The sequence below is a fragment of the Pongo pygmaeus genome, chromosome 21 (genome assembly GCF_028885625.2).
Source record: "Pongo pygmaeus isolate AG05252 chromosome 21, NHGRI_mPonPyg2-v2.0_pri, whole genome shotgun sequence".
NCBI classification, from domain to species: Eukaryota; Metazoa; Chordata; class Mammalia; order Primates; family Hominidae; genus Pongo; species Pongo pygmaeus.
The window spans coordinates 28,788,970-28,812,477 of record NC_072394.2 but is presented as its reverse complement, the minus strand read 5'-3'; the positions used below and the strand labels follow the sequence as shown (position 1 = coordinate 28,812,477).

General features: G+C 46.3%; 1 protein-coding gene across 12 annotated transcripts in view; it reads right to left on the bottom strand.

Annotated features, from left to right (window-relative positions):
• Positions 1-4,407: 4,407 nt before the first annotated feature.
• Positions 4,408-23,508, bottom strand: part of SLC23A2 (solute carrier family 23 member 2) — a 159,720-nt gene continuing 140,619 nt past the window's right edge. For all 12 annotated transcript variants that reach the window (XM_063659001.1, XM_063659000.1, XM_054467897.2 and 9 more), the window contains 6 exons: positions 21,908-22,055; positions 19,775-19,880; positions 14,783-14,912; positions 13,953-14,090; positions 11,297-11,392; positions 4,408-9,244 (listed from right to left, as the gene is read on the bottom strand). In XM_063659001.1, coding sequence (XP_063515071.1) covers positions 9,012-9,244; positions 11,297-11,392; positions 13,953-14,090; positions 14,783-14,912; positions 19,775-19,880; positions 21,908-22,055 — 851 coding nt within the window. In that variant the 3' untranslated portion in view covers positions 4,408-9,011. The remainder of the gene's footprint in view (positions 9,245-11,296; positions 11,393-13,952; positions 14,091-14,782; positions 14,913-19,774; positions 19,881-21,907; positions 22,056-23,508) is intronic.

Below are 23,508 nucleotides of genomic sequence, written 5' to 3'. Positions count from 1 at the left end.
AATCTGAAATCCCAAATCTGATATGCTTGGGCTCAATGGTCTCTCGTGCTCATGCTCTGAGCATGTCATTAGTGCTCAAAATGTTTCAGACTTCGGAGCATTTCAGGTTTTGAATTTTGGGATTAGGGATACTCAACCTGTATCAGCAAATACAGACATGTGTTGACTAACAACAGGGATACGTTTTGAGAAATATGTTGTTAGGCAATTTCGTTGAGTGAACATCATAGAGTGTTGTTACACAAACCTAGATAGTATAGCCTATTACACACCTAGCCTACAGACCTACACAGCATGTTACTGTAATGAATACTGCAGGCCAGGGGTCCCCAACCCCTGGGCCGCAGACTGGTACCAGCCTATGGCCTGTTAGGACTGGGCCACATAACAGGAGGTGAGTGGCAGGTGAGGGAGCATTACTGCCTGAGCTCCGCCCCCTGTCAGATCAGCAGTACATTAGATTCTCATAGGAGCATGAACCCTATTGTGAACTGCGTGTGCGAGGTATCTAGGCTGTGGCTCCTTATGAGAATCTGACTAATGTCTGATGATCTGAGGTGGAGCAGTTTCACCCTGAAACCATTCATCCTCCCACCCCGCAAATCCATGGAAAAAATTGTCTTCCACGAAACCGGTCCCTGGTGCCAAAAAGGTTGGGGACCGCTGCTGTAGGCAATTGTAACACAATGGGAAGTATGCTTTTATTTAATTTTTTTTTAAGACAGGGTCTTGCTTTGTCACCCAGGCTGGACTGTAGCGGCAGGATCTTGGCTCAATGCAGCCTCAACCTCCCAGACTCAGGTGATCCTCCCACCTCAGCCTCCCGAATAGCTGGGACCACAGGCATGCACCACCATGCCCAGCTAATTTTTCAATTTTTTGTAGAGATCAGTTGTTTATTGCTTTTCCTGACTTATCACAGACTTTTGTAAAATATTTTTTAAAATAAACCATGGAATTAAAGATAATGTTGGGCATGGTTGCTCATGTCTGTAATCTCAGCACTTTGGGAGGCTGAAGTGGACAGATCGCTTGGGCTAAGGAGTTCAAGACCAGCCTGGGCAACATGGAGAAACCCTATCTCTACCAAAAGAAAAAAAAAAAAAATAGCCAGGCATGGTGGCATGTGCCTGTAATCCCAGCTACCAGGGAGACTGAGGTGAGAGGATCAGCAGAGCCCACGTCAAGGCTGCAGTGAGCTGAGATTGCACCACTGCACTCCAGCCTAGGCAATGGAATAAGAACCTATCTCAAAAAAAAAAAAAAAAAAGCAAAAAATAAGCCCAGGTATTTTAATATTACAGTCAGCACACATAAAATGACTGTCAAATTGCTTAGAAACTTTTATAAAGTTGCTAAGACTCAATTTCTGAACATATATTATGGCAGTCTTTAACAGTCCAAGACCACACTTTGGAACACCAGTGTTATAAACAGGACATATCAGGATTTTGGTTTGACATTTAATCGGACAATCATTTAACTAATGAGTTTGGTTCATTTATAGTTATTGGTACATTTGGGCCTGTTTCTAGAACTCACATCTATATGTCCTCTTTCCAACACCACAGTGATAGGGCCTCCAATTACATTGTAATATTATGGATATTTCTTTTTTCTTTCCTGTGGTCCTGGCTTATTTCCAGTGACCAGGCTTACCAAATATTTATTGCTCACCTTCCCTCCAGTTATCTCCTACAGCACTTCCTAGGTTTGTTGAAGTATTTTACCCAAAAATATTAAAATGTGGGCATTCAAGTGGCTAGACATAAAATTCTAAGTTCAGAGTTCTTTTCCTTCAGTTCTTAAAAAATGCTGCTGAAAAATCCAATGCTTATTGGATCAGAGCTCTTGAGGTTTTGATTCTGTTCATTCTCTCTGGAAGCTTTCACAATGTTGTCTTTGTTCATCTTAAATTTTACTACCCAGTAATGAAAATGAAATGCACTACATTAAAGAGATGTATCAATATAAAAGTATCTCATAACACTGAACAAAGCATGACAACATATCTCATTCCTTTTACATCATGCTCAAAACCATGCAAAACTTAGTAGATTACTTGGGGGTGCTGTTATGTGGCAAAATTGTGAAGGCAAGGAAAGGATAAATTCAAAATTTAGGGTAGCAGCTCTCTTGATGAGGATGTAGATGCAGTAGAAGGGTCCAGAGGGGCGGGGTGTCTGAAGCACTGTTTGTTTGTTTTGAGAAGGAGTCTTGATCTGTAGCCCAGGCTGGAGTGCAGTGGCATGATCTTGGCTCACTGCAAGCTCTGCCTCCTGGGTTCACGTCATTCTGCCTCAGCCTTCCGAGTGGCTGGGATTACAGGCGCCCGCCACCACGCCCGGCTAATTTTTTGTATTTTTAGTAGAGACGGGGTTTCACCGTGTTAGCCAGGAGGGTCTCGATCTCCTGACCTCGTGATCCACCCGCCTCGGCCTCCCAAAGTGCTAGGATTACAGGCGTGAGCCACCGCGCCCGGCCTGAAGCACCGTTAATATGCTGTGGTCGGAGCCGGGGGTGGAAACATGGGTACTCCTTACTTTTTAAATACCTTACAAAATCTTTTGCATGTACCTAACTTCAGGTAAAATAATCCCCCTTGTGATGAACCATATTGGGAATGGTGGCAGCTGGCAACAGGTCTTGCAGGAGCGGCTGCAGTGGTCAGTCATAGCTCAAGGGGCCAGAGAAGAACCACGGGTTGAGATGGGAATGGGGTAGTTCTAGGTTTGCCCTAAACCAGGGGTGTCCAATCTTTTGGCTTCCCTAGGCCACACTGGAATAACTGTCTTGGGCCTCACATGAAATACACTAACATCAGCTGATGAACCCAAAAAAAAAAAAAAAATTGTCCAGGCATGTTAGCTTATGCCTGTAATCCCAGCACTTTGGGAGGCCGAGGCGGGTGAATCACCTGAGGTCAGGAGTTTGAGACCAGCCTGACCAACACGGTGAAACCCCATCTCTACTAAATACAAAAAATTAGCCAGGCATGGTGGCGCATGCCTGTAATCCCACCTACTTGGGAGGCTGAGGCAAGAGAATTGCTTGAACCTGGGAGGCGGAGGTTGCAGTGAGACAAGATTGTGCAATTGCACTCCAGCCTGGGCAACAAGAGCAAAACTCTGTCTCAAGAAAAAAAAAAAAAAAATCACAAAAAATCTCAATGTTTTAAGAAAGTTTAAGAATTTGTGTTGGGCAGCTTTCAAAGCCATCCTGGGTCGCATGTGGCCTGTGGGCCGTGGGTTGGACAAGCTTGCTCCAAGTGAAAAAACACATCTAATCACCTCTGGACCCATCATTGTACCCCACCAGGGAGCCAAGCTGAGGACAGATGGAGCTGCTCTCAGTCCCCCACAGCTCAGCATTTCCTGACCCAGTCTGAATACTCAGCCTGAAAGTGGGCATGGCTGGTGAGACCCTCCCTGGTCACCACTCCCAAAATGTCTTCCACCTCCAGATGTGTTACTGTAATAACAGACTCAGAATTTCAACCCCTAAGTCCAACATGGGCGCACTCTCTAACTTTTTGAGGCCTCTGAGGCTTTACTTCCTCCTTCCACATCCTCACAAGAGTCCTGCCCACATCTCTGGTTCTCTGGGAACGAGGACTGATTGTCCCTTTCCTATAGCTTTCATGGATCAGTCTGCCAGGCACCTGACAATGATAACGCTCATGAACTTGTTGAATTGAATTTCTTATCCGTTGATTTCCTACCCTAGGTGACGACTTTTAATTAATTACCATCGGCTTTCTGTACCTGAGGCTTCCGTATCCTTGGATTCAACCGAGGATTGAAAATAAAAAACAATAAAAACAACACAATAAAAATGCAAAATAGAAACAATACAGTATAACAAATATTACATAGCCTTTATATTGTATTTGATATTATAAGTCATCTAGAGATGATTTAAAGAATACAGGAAGATATGCATAGATTATATCCAAGTACTACACCATTTTATGTTTTTGAGACGGTCTTACTCTGTCACCTAGCCTGGGGTGCAGTGGTGCGAACATGGCTCACTGCAGTCTCGAACTCCTGGGCTCAAGCCATCCTCCCACCTCAGCCTCCTAAGTAGCTGGGACCACAGGCGTGCACCACCATGTGTGCCTAATTTTTTTTAGTGAAGGGGTGGGGGGGGGGGGGTCTCACTATGTTGCCTAGGCTGGTCTCGAACTCCTGGCCTCAAGCGATTCTCCCCCCTTGGCCTCTCAAAGTGCTGAGATTACAGGGGTGAGCCGCTGTGCCTGACCCACTGTGCCATTTTATATCAGGGACTTGAGTAGTCTCGGATTTTGGTATCCGAGGAGGTCTTGGAACCAATCCCCCACAGATTCTGAGGGATGACTCTATTCATAAAGAGTAGCCCAAGAAGGAGGCACGTGAAGAGCAAAACTGTGTCCAGGAGAGCTTTTATTTGTACGGAACAGTTTTAAAAATACAGAATAAAATAGCTTTATCTCTACTATTATTCACAACATCTGGTCCAAATATTACATATTTTTAAAATACTTAAACGTTTAATGAAGCCATGTTAGAAAAACAATATGAAAATTCTTTTTAAAAACTCCATAAAAGAATTACACATCTCAAAAAACAACCCCACCCCAAATACCCTCGGTAATCAAAATAAAAATAAAAAACAAACAAAACCCCAGAAAGGTATATATAGCCAAAGTCAGTCACAAAAACTCAAGGAAAATATAGGCATCCCCACTGTTTTAAGAACAGTCAGAAATTTATTAAGGTGTCAAATGAAGATTGTTACTAACGAACAGAAAAGGAGAGTCATTTGAACTGTCAGTAAGATGGCAACGTGGGGAAGGGTGTCCTAAGTGCCTGGAAACACGCACAGCAATGCTAAGGACATGGGAGGGTAGAGTGATGCTGAACACAGTCAACACCAACCAGAAAGGACGGGAATGTCTGTGAGGCTGCTGAAAAGAGACCCCCAGCGCTAATGTGCTTTATGGGTCCATGGGCAGACGCTGAACGCTGGCAAAACCGGGTGGCCCTTCTTGCACTACTCAGGTTCTGACTGCAGGAGGGGCAGAGGGTGGTCGATGTCCTAGTCCCTGTGTCTAAAAAGTCATGAGGGGACAGAGTACAACAGGCAGCACGTTAAGTCCCTGGGCTCTTTTCCAAAGCCAAGAGGAGGCTCCCTGGAGAAACGAGCTTTGTGAATGCTCAGGCCCGGAGCCGCACACTAACGCGGCGTGCAGCAGGTGTGGCTGGGTGTGCACAGCTGGCGTCCAGCGACAGCCATGCCGGGCCTATGCCTGTAGCGAGTGTACACCCCATGCATGGCCATCCCCCAGGACGTTGCTGCTTCTCTGGCCAGATGGGTTCTGGAATGAGGCTTCTGCTATTGCTCCATATTCACCTTCAATCTGGCCTGGCCACTCCCATGGCATCCGTATTATGAGACTTGCCAACTTTAAGTTGCTAGTACCAATATTTCAGCAGGGATATGAATGAAAGAAATAACAACTTAGCTCATGGTCATAAAATATACGTATGGGTAAATAAAGTATACACACATACTAGAGATTCATCAATGGAGAAATTCTATCATCACATGACATTGTCATGAAAATTATATCATTCCCTCCCTGGAAAACTGTGACTATTATCCTGGGTAGAAATGTTATTTTGCTATATGGAAATACTGCAATATTCATGCATAAACCAAGTTGTCATCATGAAAGTCAGTATTCTACAGTATAAAGCAAAACCTGTGTGCAAATTTGTTACCATGAAAACGGGAAACTGTCAGGACCCATGAGGCTTCATTCTGGCTGGCATGGTTAAAGCCACTTCTCTTGCCTTGATCAATCCCAAGAAACTAAAAGTCAGCATTTGAAATCCTCTTAAGGATTCTGAAAGTAAATGTATCAGTGAATCTACATTTAACTTCCTAATGAGAATGAAAATTGCTTACAAAGACTAGAGTCACTTCCCATTATTCTGTGAAGCAGGGGTGGGGACCCCCATCCCCCACTGTGAATATGGCATCACCTCCTCCTGTCCGTATTCACACTATCTACATTTCATGTTGGGATCGCCCACACAAATGCTTTCTTTCAGGGACCAGGCAGGTGACCTGGGAAGGTGGTGGGTAGGTGGTCTCTGTGGAAACTGGAGACTAACTGGCCTGCAGGGACATTCACATCCAAAATATTTTAGAACACTCTACAGGCAAAACAAAGTACGGGGTGGTGGTTCAAAGCCCCAGCAACGCAGGCCAATGATGTGAATGGGAAGTGTCATGACACAGACCGCGTGTGGCCACCGTGTCCCCCAATATCTCCCCTTCAGGTGTGTGCTTAAACCCAAGAAGCAGATGAATACATTCTTTTACTTTCAATTACAAACTTTCATTCTGTAGCATATTTTCCAGTAGGAGAACCGCTTCCTAAAATGGGGTGTGTGTGTGTGTGTGTGTTACATGTTGAAGTTTATTAGTCATTAGGGGACTCCAATCACTCAAGGCTACGCAGAAAGTACCAGATTCAGCAGGGGCATCTAGTCAGGCTGCTCTCTTTGCTCCCCACCTCCTATCCCCTTACGCCTCCTCGGACAGAATTATCGGGTTGGCCCCAGTGGAATAAGAAGAACAGGAAACTCTCATTCCAACAGAGTTGAAAGGGTAGGGCTTCCTTCTCCGTGTGAAGGCCCACAGAGGGCACCCCACACATTAGCGGAGTTGAAGCCTCCTGATAAAACCCGGCCCAAGGAGGGGCTTCAGAAGGGAGTGGGTTTCTGGATGACTAGAGCAGACACCTTGAGTGTTATGCAGTGGAAGATACCCAGTCAAGCTGAAGAGAAGGTGCCCCTGGATCACCAATGGCTTTCAGGCTTTTATTTGGATATTTGGTCTTTCTGCTCACCTGGAGAGCTAGAAGATTGCAAATCTCTGGGATGTTTAGCAGTTTTCCCCATTTTTTGGAGCAGAGAAACTGGAGATATTGAGCAAAATCCAGCAACTCAGTGCAGGAGGGCTGCCAGCCTCAAGGGTGTCCCAAGGCAAGAGGGATGGAAACCGTGAGCCAGTGTGCTTCTAAAGTATGCATCAAAGACACATTTAAAAAAACATACAAAATTAGATGTAATTTAGCATCTAAGTTCTTTACTTAATCTGCAGTGAGGTTTTGGCAAAACAATGCAGTGGCTCCAAGGTGTTCTTGCCAGAATAAACCTTGAAGCCCCAAACTTCCCGGAGTGAAGGGGGCTACAGTGACATGGCAATGCTGCAAAGGCAGCGCCGCAGCACTAGAGAGCTGAGCCAGCCTGGGGCCGAGGGGGACGGGAATGCACCGTGTGGACACCAGGCTGCCAAGAACCATGCCCTGCCGCTGGAGACAGGAGACAGGCACCCACGCAGCTGACCAAAGCTCAACCAGGCCAACGGCCACTGAAGATGCACCACCTCATGAAGCGAGGGCACTGCTTCATATCTCAGACCTTTTCCTTCACTGAAAAACTTCAAACCAAACCAAGAGGAGGCATTTCTCAGGAAGAATTTAGTGTTATTAATTAGAACTCTCTTAAGTGAGAGGGAGCCTGTTGGCTGCTTTTCTTATCACCTTTGGCAACCACCCTCACCTGTAAAATCAAGATCTAACGGACGTGCAACATGGCAACCCACAGGAAGTCTCCTTAAGCCAAGACTGCCAGAAGCGACTTGCAACAGAAGCCCTGGCAAGCGGGACCGGCCAGCGGACAGACCGTTCCACGTGGTGGCTCTGCGTGTTACCTGCCCCAGCTTCCCTTCTTCACAAAACAAATTCACGTGTAACTTGACCCATGGTTTCTGGGCTCTGGTCCAGTAGTCAGTTTTGATAAATAGATTAGGCATTACAGTATTTACACTTTCATGGTATCAAGCAATACAAAACACAACCACAACAATGGTTACTGGCCTTCAAAAGCCGTTACAACAAGCTTCCCTGATGGTGTCCACAGCTTTACAAATGCTGGTTCTTTTCTTGATGGGGGGAAGAGTGAGGTGGGGGACAAGGAATAGGGATGCAAGGAAAGAGGGTCACATGGAAAACACTGATTTCCAAAATCTGCTATAGTCAATAACATTAAATAGGAATAAAACCTTGTAATTATAGACGCGCGCGACAATAATATCCACATGACGGCAGAGCCAAGACGCCCATCAGCTTGTGTGACTGGTGCCTTGGGTGGCACTCTATACTCATCACACCGGCCAACAGTGATAAATGCCAGAGAGGGTGTCTCGGCCACTAGTGAAATGAAAAGAGGCCAGTGTGCATGTGCTGGCCCGGTCAGGGCCAGGGTGGCCAAGAGAAGGCGCAGCCAAGAATCAGATATTGGCTTCAGGGTCCTTTCCTTTTCCCTCCAATGCCCCAAACAGATGTTCATTCAGCATCTGTGCAGGCCTTACCCATGGCCAGACCTGGGCACAGGGCAGCCACGCCACTGTTTGCAGGTCAACAGCCTCCTCCTCCAGGAGATCAGCAACAACAGAATCATACTGGGCCAGTCACTCGTGACAGCGCGAGGAATACTGGGGCCCCTTGGTCAGAGGAGGTCTCCGCAGGCACAGACGAGGGTCAAATGACAAGGAAACAGGTCCAGGGGCTTCGGAGAGAGAGAGAAAGCCCCTGGACCCTGGAGGCGGCTTATAGGAAAGCCAGCCCTGGGTGGTGGAAGGGAACTGAAGCAAGGAATCGCTGCAGATTTTAAATGTCCACTCCAAAGGGAGGACTGGAACTTCAAATTTAGTGACCATGGCCAGCAATGGACACTCTCAAAGGGCAAGGAGTTAAGGGCTTAAATAAGGAGACAGGCGAGACACCGTATCAGGCACCATCACCCTCACAGCAGAAAAGTGATTTGCAGTCTATCTTAGCTCTGGGGCGCAGAATGTAAATGTAGATATACAAACATGTATTTTACTTCTTGTTACCCAGCAAGGAACTACAGATACATGCCTCACTGCGGCCAGGCCACAGGGCACAGCAAAGGCTATCCCGTAGCCTGGGAGTCTTCGTCTGAACTCCGGCTGTTGTCGCTCTTCCTGAGGCCTTTCCATGTGTAGCCCACAAAGGTTGGGCTGATGGGTAAGTAGCTGAAGCATCTGTATTTTTTTATAATGTTCATGCCAAATGGCAAATTGTACGACTCCATGCCGTCGAGTGATTTGTTCCCTTTGCCTACGCCCTTCTTCCATTTCCGGATTCCTCTTTCCTCTGGAGTACCTGTCACACATCCCAAGATAGAATAAAGGAATGCTTCGTTTAGCAGCTCTACTGAAAATGAAACTGTCATTAAACACACACAGACACACAGACACACAGACACACACACACACACACACACGGTCCCACAGATCAAACCTGCCTAGATAACAGCAAAGAATACTTGAGGAGTTGAAGGTGCTCAGCTATCCAGTGTCCAAACCAGAAGTCTAAGAAGCACTAACCCCTCCATGTCCCTCATTCAAGCAATCACCTAATGGCCTTCTGACCTCCCTATCCTTCTATGTGACCCATATTCTCAATTTTCACTGTGAGGGTCCAGCTCAGGCCATGTTATTGCTTTCCTGGTTCATTCTATCGGTCTCCCAACTGGTTACCTAGTCTTCTGGCTCATCACCTCCTGCCCCAAGTCTGTTCAAAAACTACCTCTCTAGGCCAGGTGTGGTGGCTCACACCTGTAATCCAAGCACTTTGGGAGGCCGAGGTGAGAGGATCACATGAGGTCAGGAGTTCGAGACCAGCCTAGCCAACATGGTGAAACTCCGTCCCTACTCAAAATACAAAAATTAGCTGGGCGTGGTGGTGCATGCCTGTAATCTTAACTACTCAGGAGGCTGGGACAGGAGAATTGCTTGAACCCGAGAGGCAGAGATTGCAGTGAGCTGAGATCATGCCATTGCACTCTAGCCTGGGCAACAGAGCAAGACTGTCTTAAAAACAAAACAAAACAAAACAAACAACAACAAAACACAAAAAAAACTCTGTAAAATGTAAATCTGAGTCTAAGAAAAACCTCTTTAAAATGCAAATCTGAGTTTGCAAAACAGGGCTGAATCTTTATTGTATCACACAATGGCTTCATTAACCAGTCACTGCACACTCACCCCCCATCTAGACAGACCCACACTTCATGCTGCTTTGCTCCGTTTTAGCGTGTCTGGTGCTATGGGGGACACACAGGTCATGTACCTGTTGTGTTTCTGCGGGGATGAACATCCACCGGTTGGACACTCCTGGCCACTCTGCACCCTGACAGATGGGTCAGGGAAAAAGCTCTGAGCACAGGGGGCTCAGCAAGGAAGCTCATGATTTTTTTTATATCTAAGCTCTGCTCTCTCATCAGTATTTCAGAAATAAAGCTGACTTTAATTTCCATCAGCCTGACTGTTGCACCCCTCTCTCAATTCCCTCTGGCTTAGGAGAGAAAGAGAGTGGTCGTTATGGACTCAAACCCAGTGCCTTCCATCTATTCGTGTGATTCCTTCTGCCTTGGTTTCCCCAGCAATCTCTTGATTGAGGTTTTTAATTTTTTTTGGAGATGGGTTGTTTAAAGGGGAAAATCTCAACAAAACCTTCAAGCCTAAGAATAAGTATCACTCTTCCTTGAAGGCAGGGAAATCTGCCAGTATGTCCACGGCAGCACTTTAAAGTGGTCCACAGCAGCCATCGCCAAGGCAGGACCCACATAACATCCTAGTCTGTCACCCCAAGCTCAACACAGAATGTATCCATAAACAGGGATCATGGGTATTGGAGAGGCAGCTGCCTCCAAGCATCTCTTGTCAATGATCCTGGACCCCTGATCTCAGCCTTTGACCATGGTCTTCTACTGCCTTTTGGTCTTAGTTGGCTGGAAGCCCACCTTAGGAACAACTCATTTAAAGGACAGTCTCCCCAAGCAGAAGTGCCGCAGGCTGTGCCCACCTCTCTCAGATCAGATGAAACCCACACTGCAGGGCCTTTGGCACAGGCTGTGCAGGGGGGCAGGAGCCTGGCCTGTGCCCATCCCACTGCCATATCACCACACGCAGCGAACTCAGCTATTGTCTCCCAAAAGTCCTTCAGCACGAGAAACAAAATTCATCAGTTTATGTAGCAAAAAACTGATTCATAGATGGAGGCTGGGAGTGCCATCGCAACTGTTTTAGAAAACAGTTATAACCAGTGATGGCTTTGAACTCATTTACTCTTCCTGTTTTCCATTTCTATTTGGCAAAAAAGTAACACATATGTAAAAAAAAAAAAAAAGTGTGTTTGATATATACCACATACCTGGGATGGTGTTATCCAGGATAAAAGCCACACAGCCCCCTACAAACATAGCAGTTGTGAGAAGGACGTTCAACACTTGATCAATTCCTGTTATTCCTAGAAAGAGAACACAGCCATAAAGGTCAGTGCCACAGCAGCGGTGAGCCTGCCCTTGACTTGGGAAGGGGCAATGGTGTGGGCAGAACTCCGCCAATCAAGGCAGTAAAGGAAAGTGTAAATTTCTTAGTTGTGCATGTGTAGATGAATTTTTGCCAGTAATGTTTTAAACTACGATGAATACTTTCAACAATAATCCAAAGGTATCTCCATAAGGAGAATTCCCAACAGTGGTGCATAGAAGGTGAATCTCAGAGTGGTGTTCAACCTACAATGAACTGTGAAGCCACAGCGGTATAGTCAGTGGATAAAAAAAATTCTAAATAAAAAAAATGGTAGTAATAAGGCTGAGAAAAAATTACAAAGTGAATAATAAGACGACAAAAATATTTCTGGCATCTGCAGTCATACAAGACTTTTCAGTATCCTGGGTTATCAATTAGTGCTTAGCTGCTTTTAATCAGGGGCAACTGGATTTATAAAGATGTCCTCCCATGAATATGACATATTAAATGTAAAAAACAGCAAGAATCTCGTTTATCCACACACTTTCCATACTGAAGATAGAATGATCCTCAACAGAAAATCATAGGCACTGGTGAGGATGTGGAGAAACATGAACCCTCGTACATGGCTAATGGGATAGTAAAACGGTGCGGCCACCATGAAAAAGTTTGGCAGTTCCTCAAAAGGTTAAAAATAGAATTACCACATGACCCAATTATTCCACTCTTAGGTATATACCCAGGAGAAATGAAAACAAGTACTCAAATATGGCCCACATTGATTATTCATGAATTACGTGTTCATGAAATTGCCCATACACTAAAATGTATTTGTAAACCCAAAATGAATATCCTTGGTGCCTTCATGGGTATACAGAGCAGTGAAAAATCTGAGCCACGCCACACACATTCCTGGCTGATGTCAAATAAGGTGACGCTCTGCCTTGTTCTGGCCTCATCCTGTAAACAAGAGTCCTTTTTGCGGACTATGTAGTGCCATGTCTGTCATACCGTGTGCTTTCCGTTGGTGATCTCACTGTTTAAAGTGTCCACCAAGTGGTGTGAAGTGCTCCCTGATGTTCCTACACATAAGGCGGCTGTGGTGTGTGTTAGAGAAGATCCATCCAGGCATGAGCTGTGGCATTGCTGACTGTGTTTCCCCAGCAATGGTTCAGTATTTGCTAAAACTGCTTGTGGCAACTCTACGGAACATAACTTCATGAATAATGAGAACTGATTGTACTTGCACATCAATATTCACAATAGCCAAAGGGCGGAAACAACCCAAATGTCCATCAATGGATGAATGGATAAACAATTTATGGTATATACACACAATGGAACATTATCTAGTCATAAAAAAGGAATGAGGCCAGGCACAGTGGCTCACGCCTGTATTCCCAACACTTTGGGAGGCTGGGGCAGGTAGATCACTTGAGGTCAGGAGTTCGAGACTAGCCTGGCCAACAAACCCTGTCTCTACTAAAAATACAAAAATTGACCGGGTGTGGTGGTGGGTGCCTATTATCCCAGCTACTTGGGAGGCCGAGGCATGAGAATCGCTTGAACCCAGGAGGCGGAGGTTGCAGTGAGCTGAGATCATGCCCAGGCCTGCACTCCAGCCTAAGCGACAAAGCAAGACTCCGTCTCAAAAAAAGGAATGAAGTACTGCTACATGCTACAACATGGATGAATCTTGAAAACATGCTAAGTGAAGGAAGCCAGACACGAAAAGCCACATATTATGACTCTATTTATACCTAGAATAGACCGTGGATCCATAGAAACAGAAAGCATACCGGTGGCTGCCAGAGGGTGGGAGCAGGGGGTGATGGGGATTTACTGCTAAATGAGTTTGGGGTTTTATTTTGGGGTAATGAAATGTTTTGGAAACTGGACAGAAGTGATGGCTGCACAACACTGTACTAGATGCCACTGAACTGCTTAAAGTAGTTAATTTTGTTATGTGAATTTCACCCACAAAAAATATATGTATAAACAAACACTCCTCAATTCTGCACTGGCTAAGATATTACCAGTAGCAAATGGCTGTGTCTTGAGACAGTGCTTCCTCTCTACATTCTTCAGAACATTGCAGTATTAAAACAAACGGAGGAGTTAAAAAGGTTAATCTTGAATGCACAAGCTACGTGATTTTGCTCTGAGGAGTTAATAGGATACACATAAAATAGTAGAATAACGTGTTCAAAGTCTATGAAGTTGAGTTTCAAAAAAAATATTTTCTTAATGGAGCATAAGTCTATGAAGACAGACGAATGAAATCAAAAGGATTTAGAGAGGCGTTCTCCCAAAGGAGAGGGTCCCAGTGAAAAAGAGACCTTAGCATCCATGACTGTTACGTGTACACACCAGCAGGAAGCCCACAGCGCTTCCAGGTAAGTACTAAAAAGTGAGATTCAAGAGAGATCCACAGACGCATCTGCACCACAGCTCCTGGAGGCCCAAAGTCCTCTCCAATGGGCAAAAAGAGCCGCGTGTGGACTGGCGGCTGTGGTTCCAGTTCCCACTCCAAGATGTAAAGCCCATTTCCTCACCTGTGACCAGAGGGTTCTGTCTGAGGTAACTTGGAAGGACGAGCCCAAAGAAGATCGAAAATCCAAGCACAAAGAGATTCCGGGAAGAATTTAAATCAATGAACTGCAGGTTAGAGAGGCCAACAGCTGTGATCATTCCTGGAGAAAAACAAACCAGACCACAAGCTCCAGCACCACTGCAGCGGGGACAGCTCAAGGCAGGTGAGGGCAGGCTCCCTGTCACCCCTTCTCTGTCCATCAGAAACCAATGAGACCAGTGCAGGGACAGGAAGGGGGACGTGTGGGGTCAGACTGTAGCCACCCTGGGCTCTGAGCCAAATGACCCTCGGCCTAAGCGCTATTTGGGCTCATATGGGAGCATAAACACCATGTGGCATTTTGTTTGTCAAATAGACAACTAAGGACATTGGTTCTCTCTCTACACAAACATTTTGATTAAACAGGGAGACCTACCTAAATATCTGGTGCATGTCTCTGGGTATTACAGCTAAATGGCGCAGAGATCAAATCCAGAGTCCCACTGTCAAAATGGTCAGTTTTAAGTGGCCCATTCAGAGGGATGGTATTTGAGTTAAATTGGTCAGAAATACTAAAGAGATTAAATTTAATCTAAATGTTCATAGCACAATTACATCTTATTGTTGGTTCCATCTTTAATATAAATTCAACTCAGAGAGTGATAAAAGTTTTCATTTTTTGAAGGCATATCCTTTGTATTTTAAAATAGAAATTTATCGTTACCTTCTTACTGAAGGGAGTCAGCAAAAACACCATGATCCCTATTAAAAATTTGGAAAAGTAAAGGAAAAAGCCAGAGAGGGGAGTCTTACCAAAGAGCGTGCAGAACAGGGCTCCCAGCACAGGATCCGGAAGGGACGCAAAGAGGGCGCTGAACTTCCCGATCATGCCCAGGGCAAGCATGAGGGCTGCTCCACACTGTATCACGCGGCGGCTGCCGACCTGCCGGACACACAGGAGACTGGGAAACAGGGACTCATCTCCATGCAAAATCACCGTTAAGTTACTAAAGAACGCAGAGCAGAGATACCCATGGCCTGGCTCGCTACCTTCACCTCCTCCTCAGCCCACTCTTCTCACCTCTACTGTGGGGACCCCTGAGGGCCACTCTCTGCATCTCCAAGCCTTGGTGACACTCCCTGCACTCAAGCCTCAGGGCTCTACTGCCCTGGCACAGTCATGGGTTGGGATGGCCGTCTGTGTCTCAAATGCAAAGGCCACACTTTGCCCCTGCCTATCCCCTGGGTTCCCGGCACCACACGTCACCAAGGCGATTTTCCCCGAAGCGCTTCAGCCTCAATGCCGACTTCCCCACACCGGAAATCAGACCAAACCCCCAAGACATGTCTGGAACCTCCTCTCCTCGTGGCACCCTTCCCGTGAGAGGTGGAAAAGAGAAGGGGCTACGGGTGAGGACATCTGGAGCCTGACTGTGGGCTCTTCTCCTGGCCCGCGTCTGACTGTATGGTCGGGCCAACCCGTAGCCTCTAGAGTCTCAGGATCTTCATCTCAGTCACACACAAGCCTCGTGGTTTTGTTTTGAGGAGTAAATGGGACCTGCACAAAACTGCCTGAATGGTAGCTGGCATGCACTGAGCCATCTGAGAGCCGTCCACATGGGCCTGCTGCCTCTGGCCTTTCCTGCACCCATTCCATGCTGCCATGGGGTCACCTTTCTAACACATGAAATTGGGAGGCTGGTCCCCTGCTTGCATCCTCTGGTACTCATGAAATAAAGCCCACTTCTCAGGCTCTTTCCAAACACACCAGGCAGGCCTGGGCCTGTCTACCTGGACACCCTTCCCTGTGGCTCCCTCCTAGCCAGATCCCAGATGCATCCTTTTAAACATCACCCAAATGCTCCTCTGAAAAGCATCCCAACTCCAGGACTATTTCCCCATTACAGGCTGTCACAGCACCATATAGGGCATATCTGCTACTCCTGATCTCTGCCTCCCAGCAGCTTCTGTCTAGCCTGCTGTCACCAGTCATGGGTTGGGATGGCCCCCTGTGTCTCAATGCAAAGGCCACACTTTGCCCCTGCCTACCCCCTGGGTTCCCGGCACCACACGTGGGAAGCGGCGCTGGCATCAGGCTCAAGAATCCTGCACTGTGGGCCCCTACTCTGTGCTGTCTCTTCTAGGAAAACACCCTAAGGATGTAAACTGGGTAAAAGAGGCTCCAGAGTGTTTGGGGGAGTGTCCACAAGGATTTATGTATGACCCCAGTGAGGAGAAGAGGGTTGCTTGAATTTTAATTAAGTAAAATGAGACAAAATTTTAAATGCAATTCCTCACATACACTGGCCACATCTCAAGTGCCCACCAGGCACACGTGGCTGGTGCAGCTGTGTGTGACATGTTGACCACTGCATAGAACTCTCAAAGGACCAGGGTCGCAAGTTAAGCATCAGAGCCTGATCTGAGGCTGTGCACATGAGAGATGGCTGCCCAGCTGGACTCAGTCACTGTCCCACTGTCCTTAGCCTGCCCCTCCCCATACCACAGAGGGCAGGGAAGCAATGGAAAAGATCACTCAAACTGACAAATCAAGCAAAAGCGACTCGTGCTTGGCTGTTACTATGTAATAAGGAAGGCTTTCATTTACTAATGGCCCCATCTTCAGCAAACATTTTTGAGGAACCATGTAATTATTTGATCAAGCTTGTGACTTGTTAGACTGGAGCAGTTGAATGCAAAGATGAATAAGTCACAAGCTTGATCAAATAATCTCACTGCTATGCTGTTCTGCTGTTGGGGGAGCCCAGCAGCAGGGAAGAGAAAATCTGAAGAGTTGGGGAGGGTTGTTGGGAGATGGTCCTGACGGGTGAGTAAGAGTTCGCTAGTGGAAGAGCATCCAGGCAGAGGAAACAGCCTATGCAAAGACTCCTGGCAGGGTCGGGCAGGCCTGTTAGGTATGAGGGGCCAAACTGGCCCCAGGGATACCTGAAACTAAATCTGATATCAAAGTGACATCCCGAAGACTGATCTGCCTTTGATGCTGTCAACAATATATACAGCAACTAAGCCATTCTTCTGTTCAATGAATATTGACCAAGTACTTATTATGTTTTATTCTAACTACCAGAGATAGAGCCCTAAAATCCCAGCCCTCTCGGTGCTTCCCCAGGACCTTTGTTTCCCCTCTCACAGGGTCCATTCCCTGGAATCCCCTTGGCACCTCCCTCCTGAACTGTGGCTCTGCCTCTAGGACCTTGGTAAAACAGACCCTGGGTTTCTGGATTTACAGTCTTCAACAGTGGTGCAGAATGCAGCAAGGAGAAATGACCTTTCTCTGGACACTGCCAAAGAGATCTGACGGCCAGTGAGATAGTACTTGCTCTGTTCCTAGAAATAAACTAAGGGGTAAATAGCAATAATGATAATAACGATAATGATGGACCTTGCTGGTCCAGGGAGGGAGGCACTCAGGTGCCATCATTCCTTCATGCAATATAGATATTTATGAAGCACCCACTCTGCCAGGCTACTGTTCTAGGCACTTGGGATACATCAGCTCATTAAAAAGTGTTGGCAAGGTAACTTGTCAGAGTAAGCTAGCACCATTCAAATTTTAATAAAAAGAATGATTTCCCAAACTACCTTGGTGGTCACGTTATATGATGATGTGTTTTAAAGGGGTGCAGAAGGAGGAGGCTTGTTAAACCGTCTTCCCCTAAGAGTCCCTTCATCTACAACAATTTTACTCCTACAGTCGTCCCTAGGGAACCTTGAATTAGTTTCAGGACCGCCACTCTCCCCGCCTCAGATACCAACAACCACAGATGCTCAACTCCCTGATATAAAATGGTGTAGTATTTGCATGTAGCCTACACACACCCTCCCATATACTTTATTTTATTTATTTATTATTTTTTTAATTTTTTTTTTGGAGTCAGAGTCTCGCTCTGTCACCCAGGCTGGAGTGCAGTGGCATGATCTCAGCTCACTGCAACCTCTGCCTCCTGGGTTCAAGTGATTCTCCTGCCTCAGCTTCCCAAGTGGCTGGGACTATGGGCACCAGCCACCAAGCCTGGCTAATTTTTGTGTTTTTAGTGGAGACAGGGGTTCAACATGTTGGCCAGGCTGGTCTTGAACTCCTGACCTCAGGCAATCTGCCTACCTCGGCCTCCCAAACTGCTGGGATTACAGGTGCGAGCCACCGTACCCAGCCAATATCCTCCCATATACTTTAAATCATCTCGACATTACTTACAATCCTTAATACAACGTAACTGCTCTGTAAATCGTTGTCAGACTGCATTGTTCAGAGAATAATGACAACAAAAAGTCTGTACATGCTCACGCAGAACAGTACAGAAACAAACAATATTAGTTCAGAAACAATATTTTTGAATTGAAGTTCGTAGAACCCACAGATACAGAGGGCCGGCTATCTTATTTGGGATTTGGGATTAGTTATATGCCTGCAAGCTCATGGCAGCAAACTGGCTGAAGAAGAGTGGCATGGCTTAGGCCCCGTTCTGTGCCCGTGAGACCCTTCCCTCATCTCCCTGTGCTCAGCACTGGCTTCTCACCATGGGTAGCAATAGGACCCCCAGGATGGTGCTGGAGGAAGCACCCCTCAGACCACCTTCCTTTGCATCCCCCATACCGGGAGCAACAGGCAGATGGGGCCATTGGCACACCTCAGGCTGAGCTCTGGCAGGGCCCTGCCAACCTGGGGAAACCAACAAACAAACCAGGCATGTGTGTGCCTGCCTGGCAGCTCCCTCTCACCTGGATTTGCAATCAAGGTTAATCAAACTTAGTATCTGGTTTCTCTTTATCTGATTATAGAATCTTACATGGCAAGGAAGAGCTCTTTTGAAATCCACCCCTCCCTCCCAATTTGACAGAGGTCAACCGGTTCTAGAAGGTTTCCGGGCACACCCCAAGTCCTCGGTGAGGGAGACCTGTGAGACGTAGGCCATCGAGGATGGTGAACCAACTTTCATGGTCTTAGTTTCACAACATACCATGGCCAATGGTGGGTCATCTCTTAATTTAAAACTAGTGACACCTCCCAGTTGGGATCCCATTTCTACCTTTTGCCCAGCCCCCCATGGTCTATTCTCATCACTGTAGTCAAAGCGATCCTTAAAAAAAAAAAAAAAAATCCGACCAAGCTGCTCCCTGCAGCACTCCCTTCCACTCAGGCAGTCTGTGGCTGCCTACCTACCTGCCGGCCTGTGTAACCTGGTCCTCAATTACCTGGCAGACCCCACCTGCTCTGACTCCCTGACCCGCACTGGCCTCCTTGCTGACCTTCCACTTCCAGGATAGGGCTCAGCCCTGGCCACACCCTGGCCTGGAACGCTCTTCCCCAGGTTATTTGCAGGCTCCCTCCCTCCACCCTTCAGGTCTGTGTTCAGATCACCCTCTCCCCAAGCTTCCTGTCCCATGTTTCCCCCAGTACTTGTCACTGGCTGACATAATGCATAATTTATGGACTTAGTATGCTGACTGTTGATTGTTTGTCTTCCCTTGCTAGAATGTAAACTCCACTTTTTAATTCACTGATGTATCCCAAGTGCCTTGAACAGTGGCCTGGCAGAGTCGGTGCTTTATAAATATCTACATTGCATGATGGAATGACAGCACTGAGTGCCTCCCTACCTGGACCAGCAAGAGAAGAGAGACTTCCAAACAGGCATTATAAACACTTAAAAAAAAAAAAAAAAGGAGAGAAGTAATTTTTTAGAATCAGAGGCCCGCCCATTTGGAAACTGCAGTGGCCAGACCGATCAATGAAATGGACAAATGCTTAAAAACCCAATCATTTAATTAGAAAAATCTGTGTACCTTTGTAATTCCCAAAACTCCAATGTTGGGACTGGATGAAGTAGAGCCATTCCCAGTACCAAATATGCCATCAAGAACACAGGAGAGGCCTTCCACGAAAATTCCCCTAAGATGTAAAGGAATGGAGAAAAGAAAAACATTCATTCAATGGGATAATGCATTCACTCTGAAACGGCCTCTACACATCTACAATCCAAAAAATGTGGTCCAGAGCCTGCAGCCTCCGCATCTCCTGGGAGGGCGATTAAAAATACAGTCTCAGACCCCACCCCAGACCTGCTGAAGCAGAAAAGAATCTGCATTTTTTTTTTCTTTTTAGAGTGTCTCACTCTGTCACTCTGTCTAGGCTGGAATGCAGTGATGCGATCTTGGCTCACTGCAATCTCCACCTCCTGGGTTCAAGAGATTTTCCTGCCTCCCGAGTAGCTGGGATTACAGGTTCGTACCACCATGCCTGGCTAATTTTTGTATTTTTAGTAGAGACGGGGTTTCACCATGTGGCCAGGCTGGTGTGGAATTCCTGACCTCAGGGTGATCCAACTGCCTCAGCCTCCCAAAGTGTTAGGATTACAGGCATGAGCCACTGTGCCCAGCCAGAATCTGCATTTTAACAGAACCCCCAAAGCTCATTCCATTTTGAGAAGCACATCTCTAAATCACATGTTAGATTTGAGTGTTTTTAAATCACTGCAAATGAAAGCAAAGGATTTTAGCCAGAAAATAAAGCCATTTGTTGGGGTATAAGACCAACATGGGCCGTCTATGGAAATAAAACATTGATGTGATCCTTTACTCTTAAAATCCAGTTTCATCAGGAAGGAAATGTTTTATAATTTCATAAGTACTGACACTTTTAAACATATTCATATACAGGTATTTAATCATATGCAGCAGCTCCATTAGAAAAAGATGGGGACATCAGGACTGAAAACCCCCTAACAGAGCCAAGGCCCAGTCCATTAATCTCATCACACACAGTCCCTTCTGGGGTTGCAGAGCTGGCTGGAGAACAGGAGGGGATCTGGGCTGTTTTATTTTCTCTGCAGACTCCTCAGGGGCAATTTTCTAACAACTTCTAAAAGCTAATCATAAACCCCATAGTTCATAAGCCCTCGATCCCACAGATTTCATTCATTTCTGCTATTCCTGTCCCTATTTATCTAAACTGTAACCGTGCATAGATTACACAGTGCTTACCCTTGGGGACAACTGGAACGTATCTAATTGACAGACCTGGGGCATACTGCCTGCTGCTAAGGTTTCCACTACAGGAGAGAGAAAACGGTATCCTTGTGCTTTCTGTCTGTCCGACTGTGGCAGCCAAGATTGGGTGCGGAAACAGGGAAAAAAACAGGTAATTTTTGCAATGTAGAAATAGCACTGTATAGCCAAGTATGGAGGTGCACACCTGCAGTCTCAGCTACTCAAGGTGCTGAGGTGGAAGGACTGCTTGAGCCTAGGAGTTCAAGGGTGTGGTGCATTATGATTGTGCCTGTGAATAGCCACTGCACTGTAGCCTGGGCAACACGGTGAGACCCTGGGTCTTTTTTAATTAAAAACAAACAAAAACAAACAAACAAAAAAAACCTGTAAACAGCGAAGAGCTTGTTTTGCTGGGAAGAAAAATTTCAGTTTGTGTAAAAAAAAAAAAAAGAACAGTTGGAAAAGCAAGACAACAGAAAATCAAACTAGCACACTCTCTCTCTCTCTCTCTCTCTCTCTATATATATAGACAGAGCTACTTTGATTTTATCTATCTATATCTCCAAATGACACACACACACACACACACACACACACACACACACACACACACACACACACCCAAAAAAAAAAAGCAAAGAACAAGTGCGGTGCTTGGCATGTGGTTTTTGAATTTAAGGCTTACAGTGGTTTCGCAGAGAGTGTGTTATTCTAAGTCACTACAATTAAGGAAGGGTAGGAATTCTGTTCCATGTCATGGAGGAGGAAAATGAAAGTGAACAAAGGCAGTGATGTATCAGTCACTAGAGTCCTGCTGCTTGGCTGGGCTCATGCTGAAACTCTTGGTTTTGTCTTCAAGGTAATCTAAACCTAAGAACAAAGTAACAAGGTGCTGGGACCAATCAGGAACTCATCTTCTCAGGAACATACCTGTTTATTGCGTGGATGGGGGGTGGTGGGGCACAGGACAGCCGTGCACAGGCATAGTAGTCACCAATAGACTCGATGATGCTGGCGACCACCGCGCTGAGCATGCCAATGACACCAGCTGCAGACACGGTGGGCAGTCCCCACTGAACTGTGGGAGGAAAACAACCATGAATGCTCCTAGAGAGGCAGGCGAAAGTGACCAGGACCAGTTACCCAAAGTCATTCTGAACGCTGCAAGACTCTACAAGATCCACTCGGATTCTGAAGCTCATGGAAACTGTTCATTTTAAAATCTTAAGCACCAGATGCCTGGGACAGTTGCTAAGTCAGATGAAGACAGCCATAATGAGGACTGATGCGCACTGTGTCTTTAATTAAAAGAAAACATCATAGCCGGGTGCTGTGGCTCACACCTGTAATCCCAGCACTTTGGGAGGCCGAGGCAGGCAGATCACAAGGTCAGGAGTTCGAGACCAGCCTGGCCAACAAGGTGAAACCCCATCTCTACTAAAAATACAAAAATTAGCCAGGCGTGGGGGCATGTGCCTGCAATCCCAACTACTCAGGAGGCTGAGGCAAGAGAATCACTTGAACCTAGGAGGCGCAGGTTGCAGTGAGCCCAGATTGTGCCACTGCACTCCAGCCTGGGTGATAGAGCGAGACTCCATCTCAAAAAAAAAAAAAAAAAAAGAAGAAGAAGAAGACGACGACGACGACATTGTTGGGCTGGAAGAGGCCCTGACTTCTCTTTCCTGCTTCCAAGCCACACTCAACATCTACTAAATAACAACTGAAAGTGGCCTGCCACGTTGGGAAATATGTATGACGGATTTATAGCCCTGCTGTACAGAGCAGGGTACAAAGCAGCAGTGGCCTTCCCCAGGGGAGGACATCAAGTGAAAAGGCAGTGAGAAATCACCAGCTAAATTTAAATCCCAACAGTAAAGCATCCATAAGGTATGGACAGTCCTTCTCTACTATAATACCAGAATCTTATTTTTATATCATAAACCATGTTATGGGAAATTAAATAGTTTCATTTCAGAAAGCAAAGTGAGGCCCCACTGAAACTTCATTTTAAGTCCCGCATTTACTTAATCCCTCATTAGATACTTTTTTCTTTACAAGCATATTTATTTGGACTTGAAAGCCATAGGTCTTATTTAATAAAAACAGCATGGGTCTCTTTCAGTGTGAGAATGAATAGACTCCTTTGATAAAGGAGTAGCTCTTCTTCCCTTGAAGCATTAGTTATAATACACCCACTGAGCAGAAAGCACAGTGGGAAAAGAATGATGGCTAAAACATGGTCTCTCACGCAGGGGCCAACAACGTAGCTAGGGGCACAGGACACTCCAAAAGATCTGGGGAGAGGGAAATGGCTCAACTTCAAATGGAGGCAAGCCGAGCTGGGTCACCACGAGCACCAGTGAGGAGGTAAGGAAAAGGCGAAGTCAGGCCCTGGCCAAGGAAGGATCTGAGGAGGAGGTGGGAATGGAGGTGTCCCTCCAGGGATGGGGAGGGTCTGGGGGGTGGGGTTCGAAAGAAGAGGGTGTTCTGGTGGACGCAGAGCTCTCATGCAGGGCACGGGGCAGGAGGCA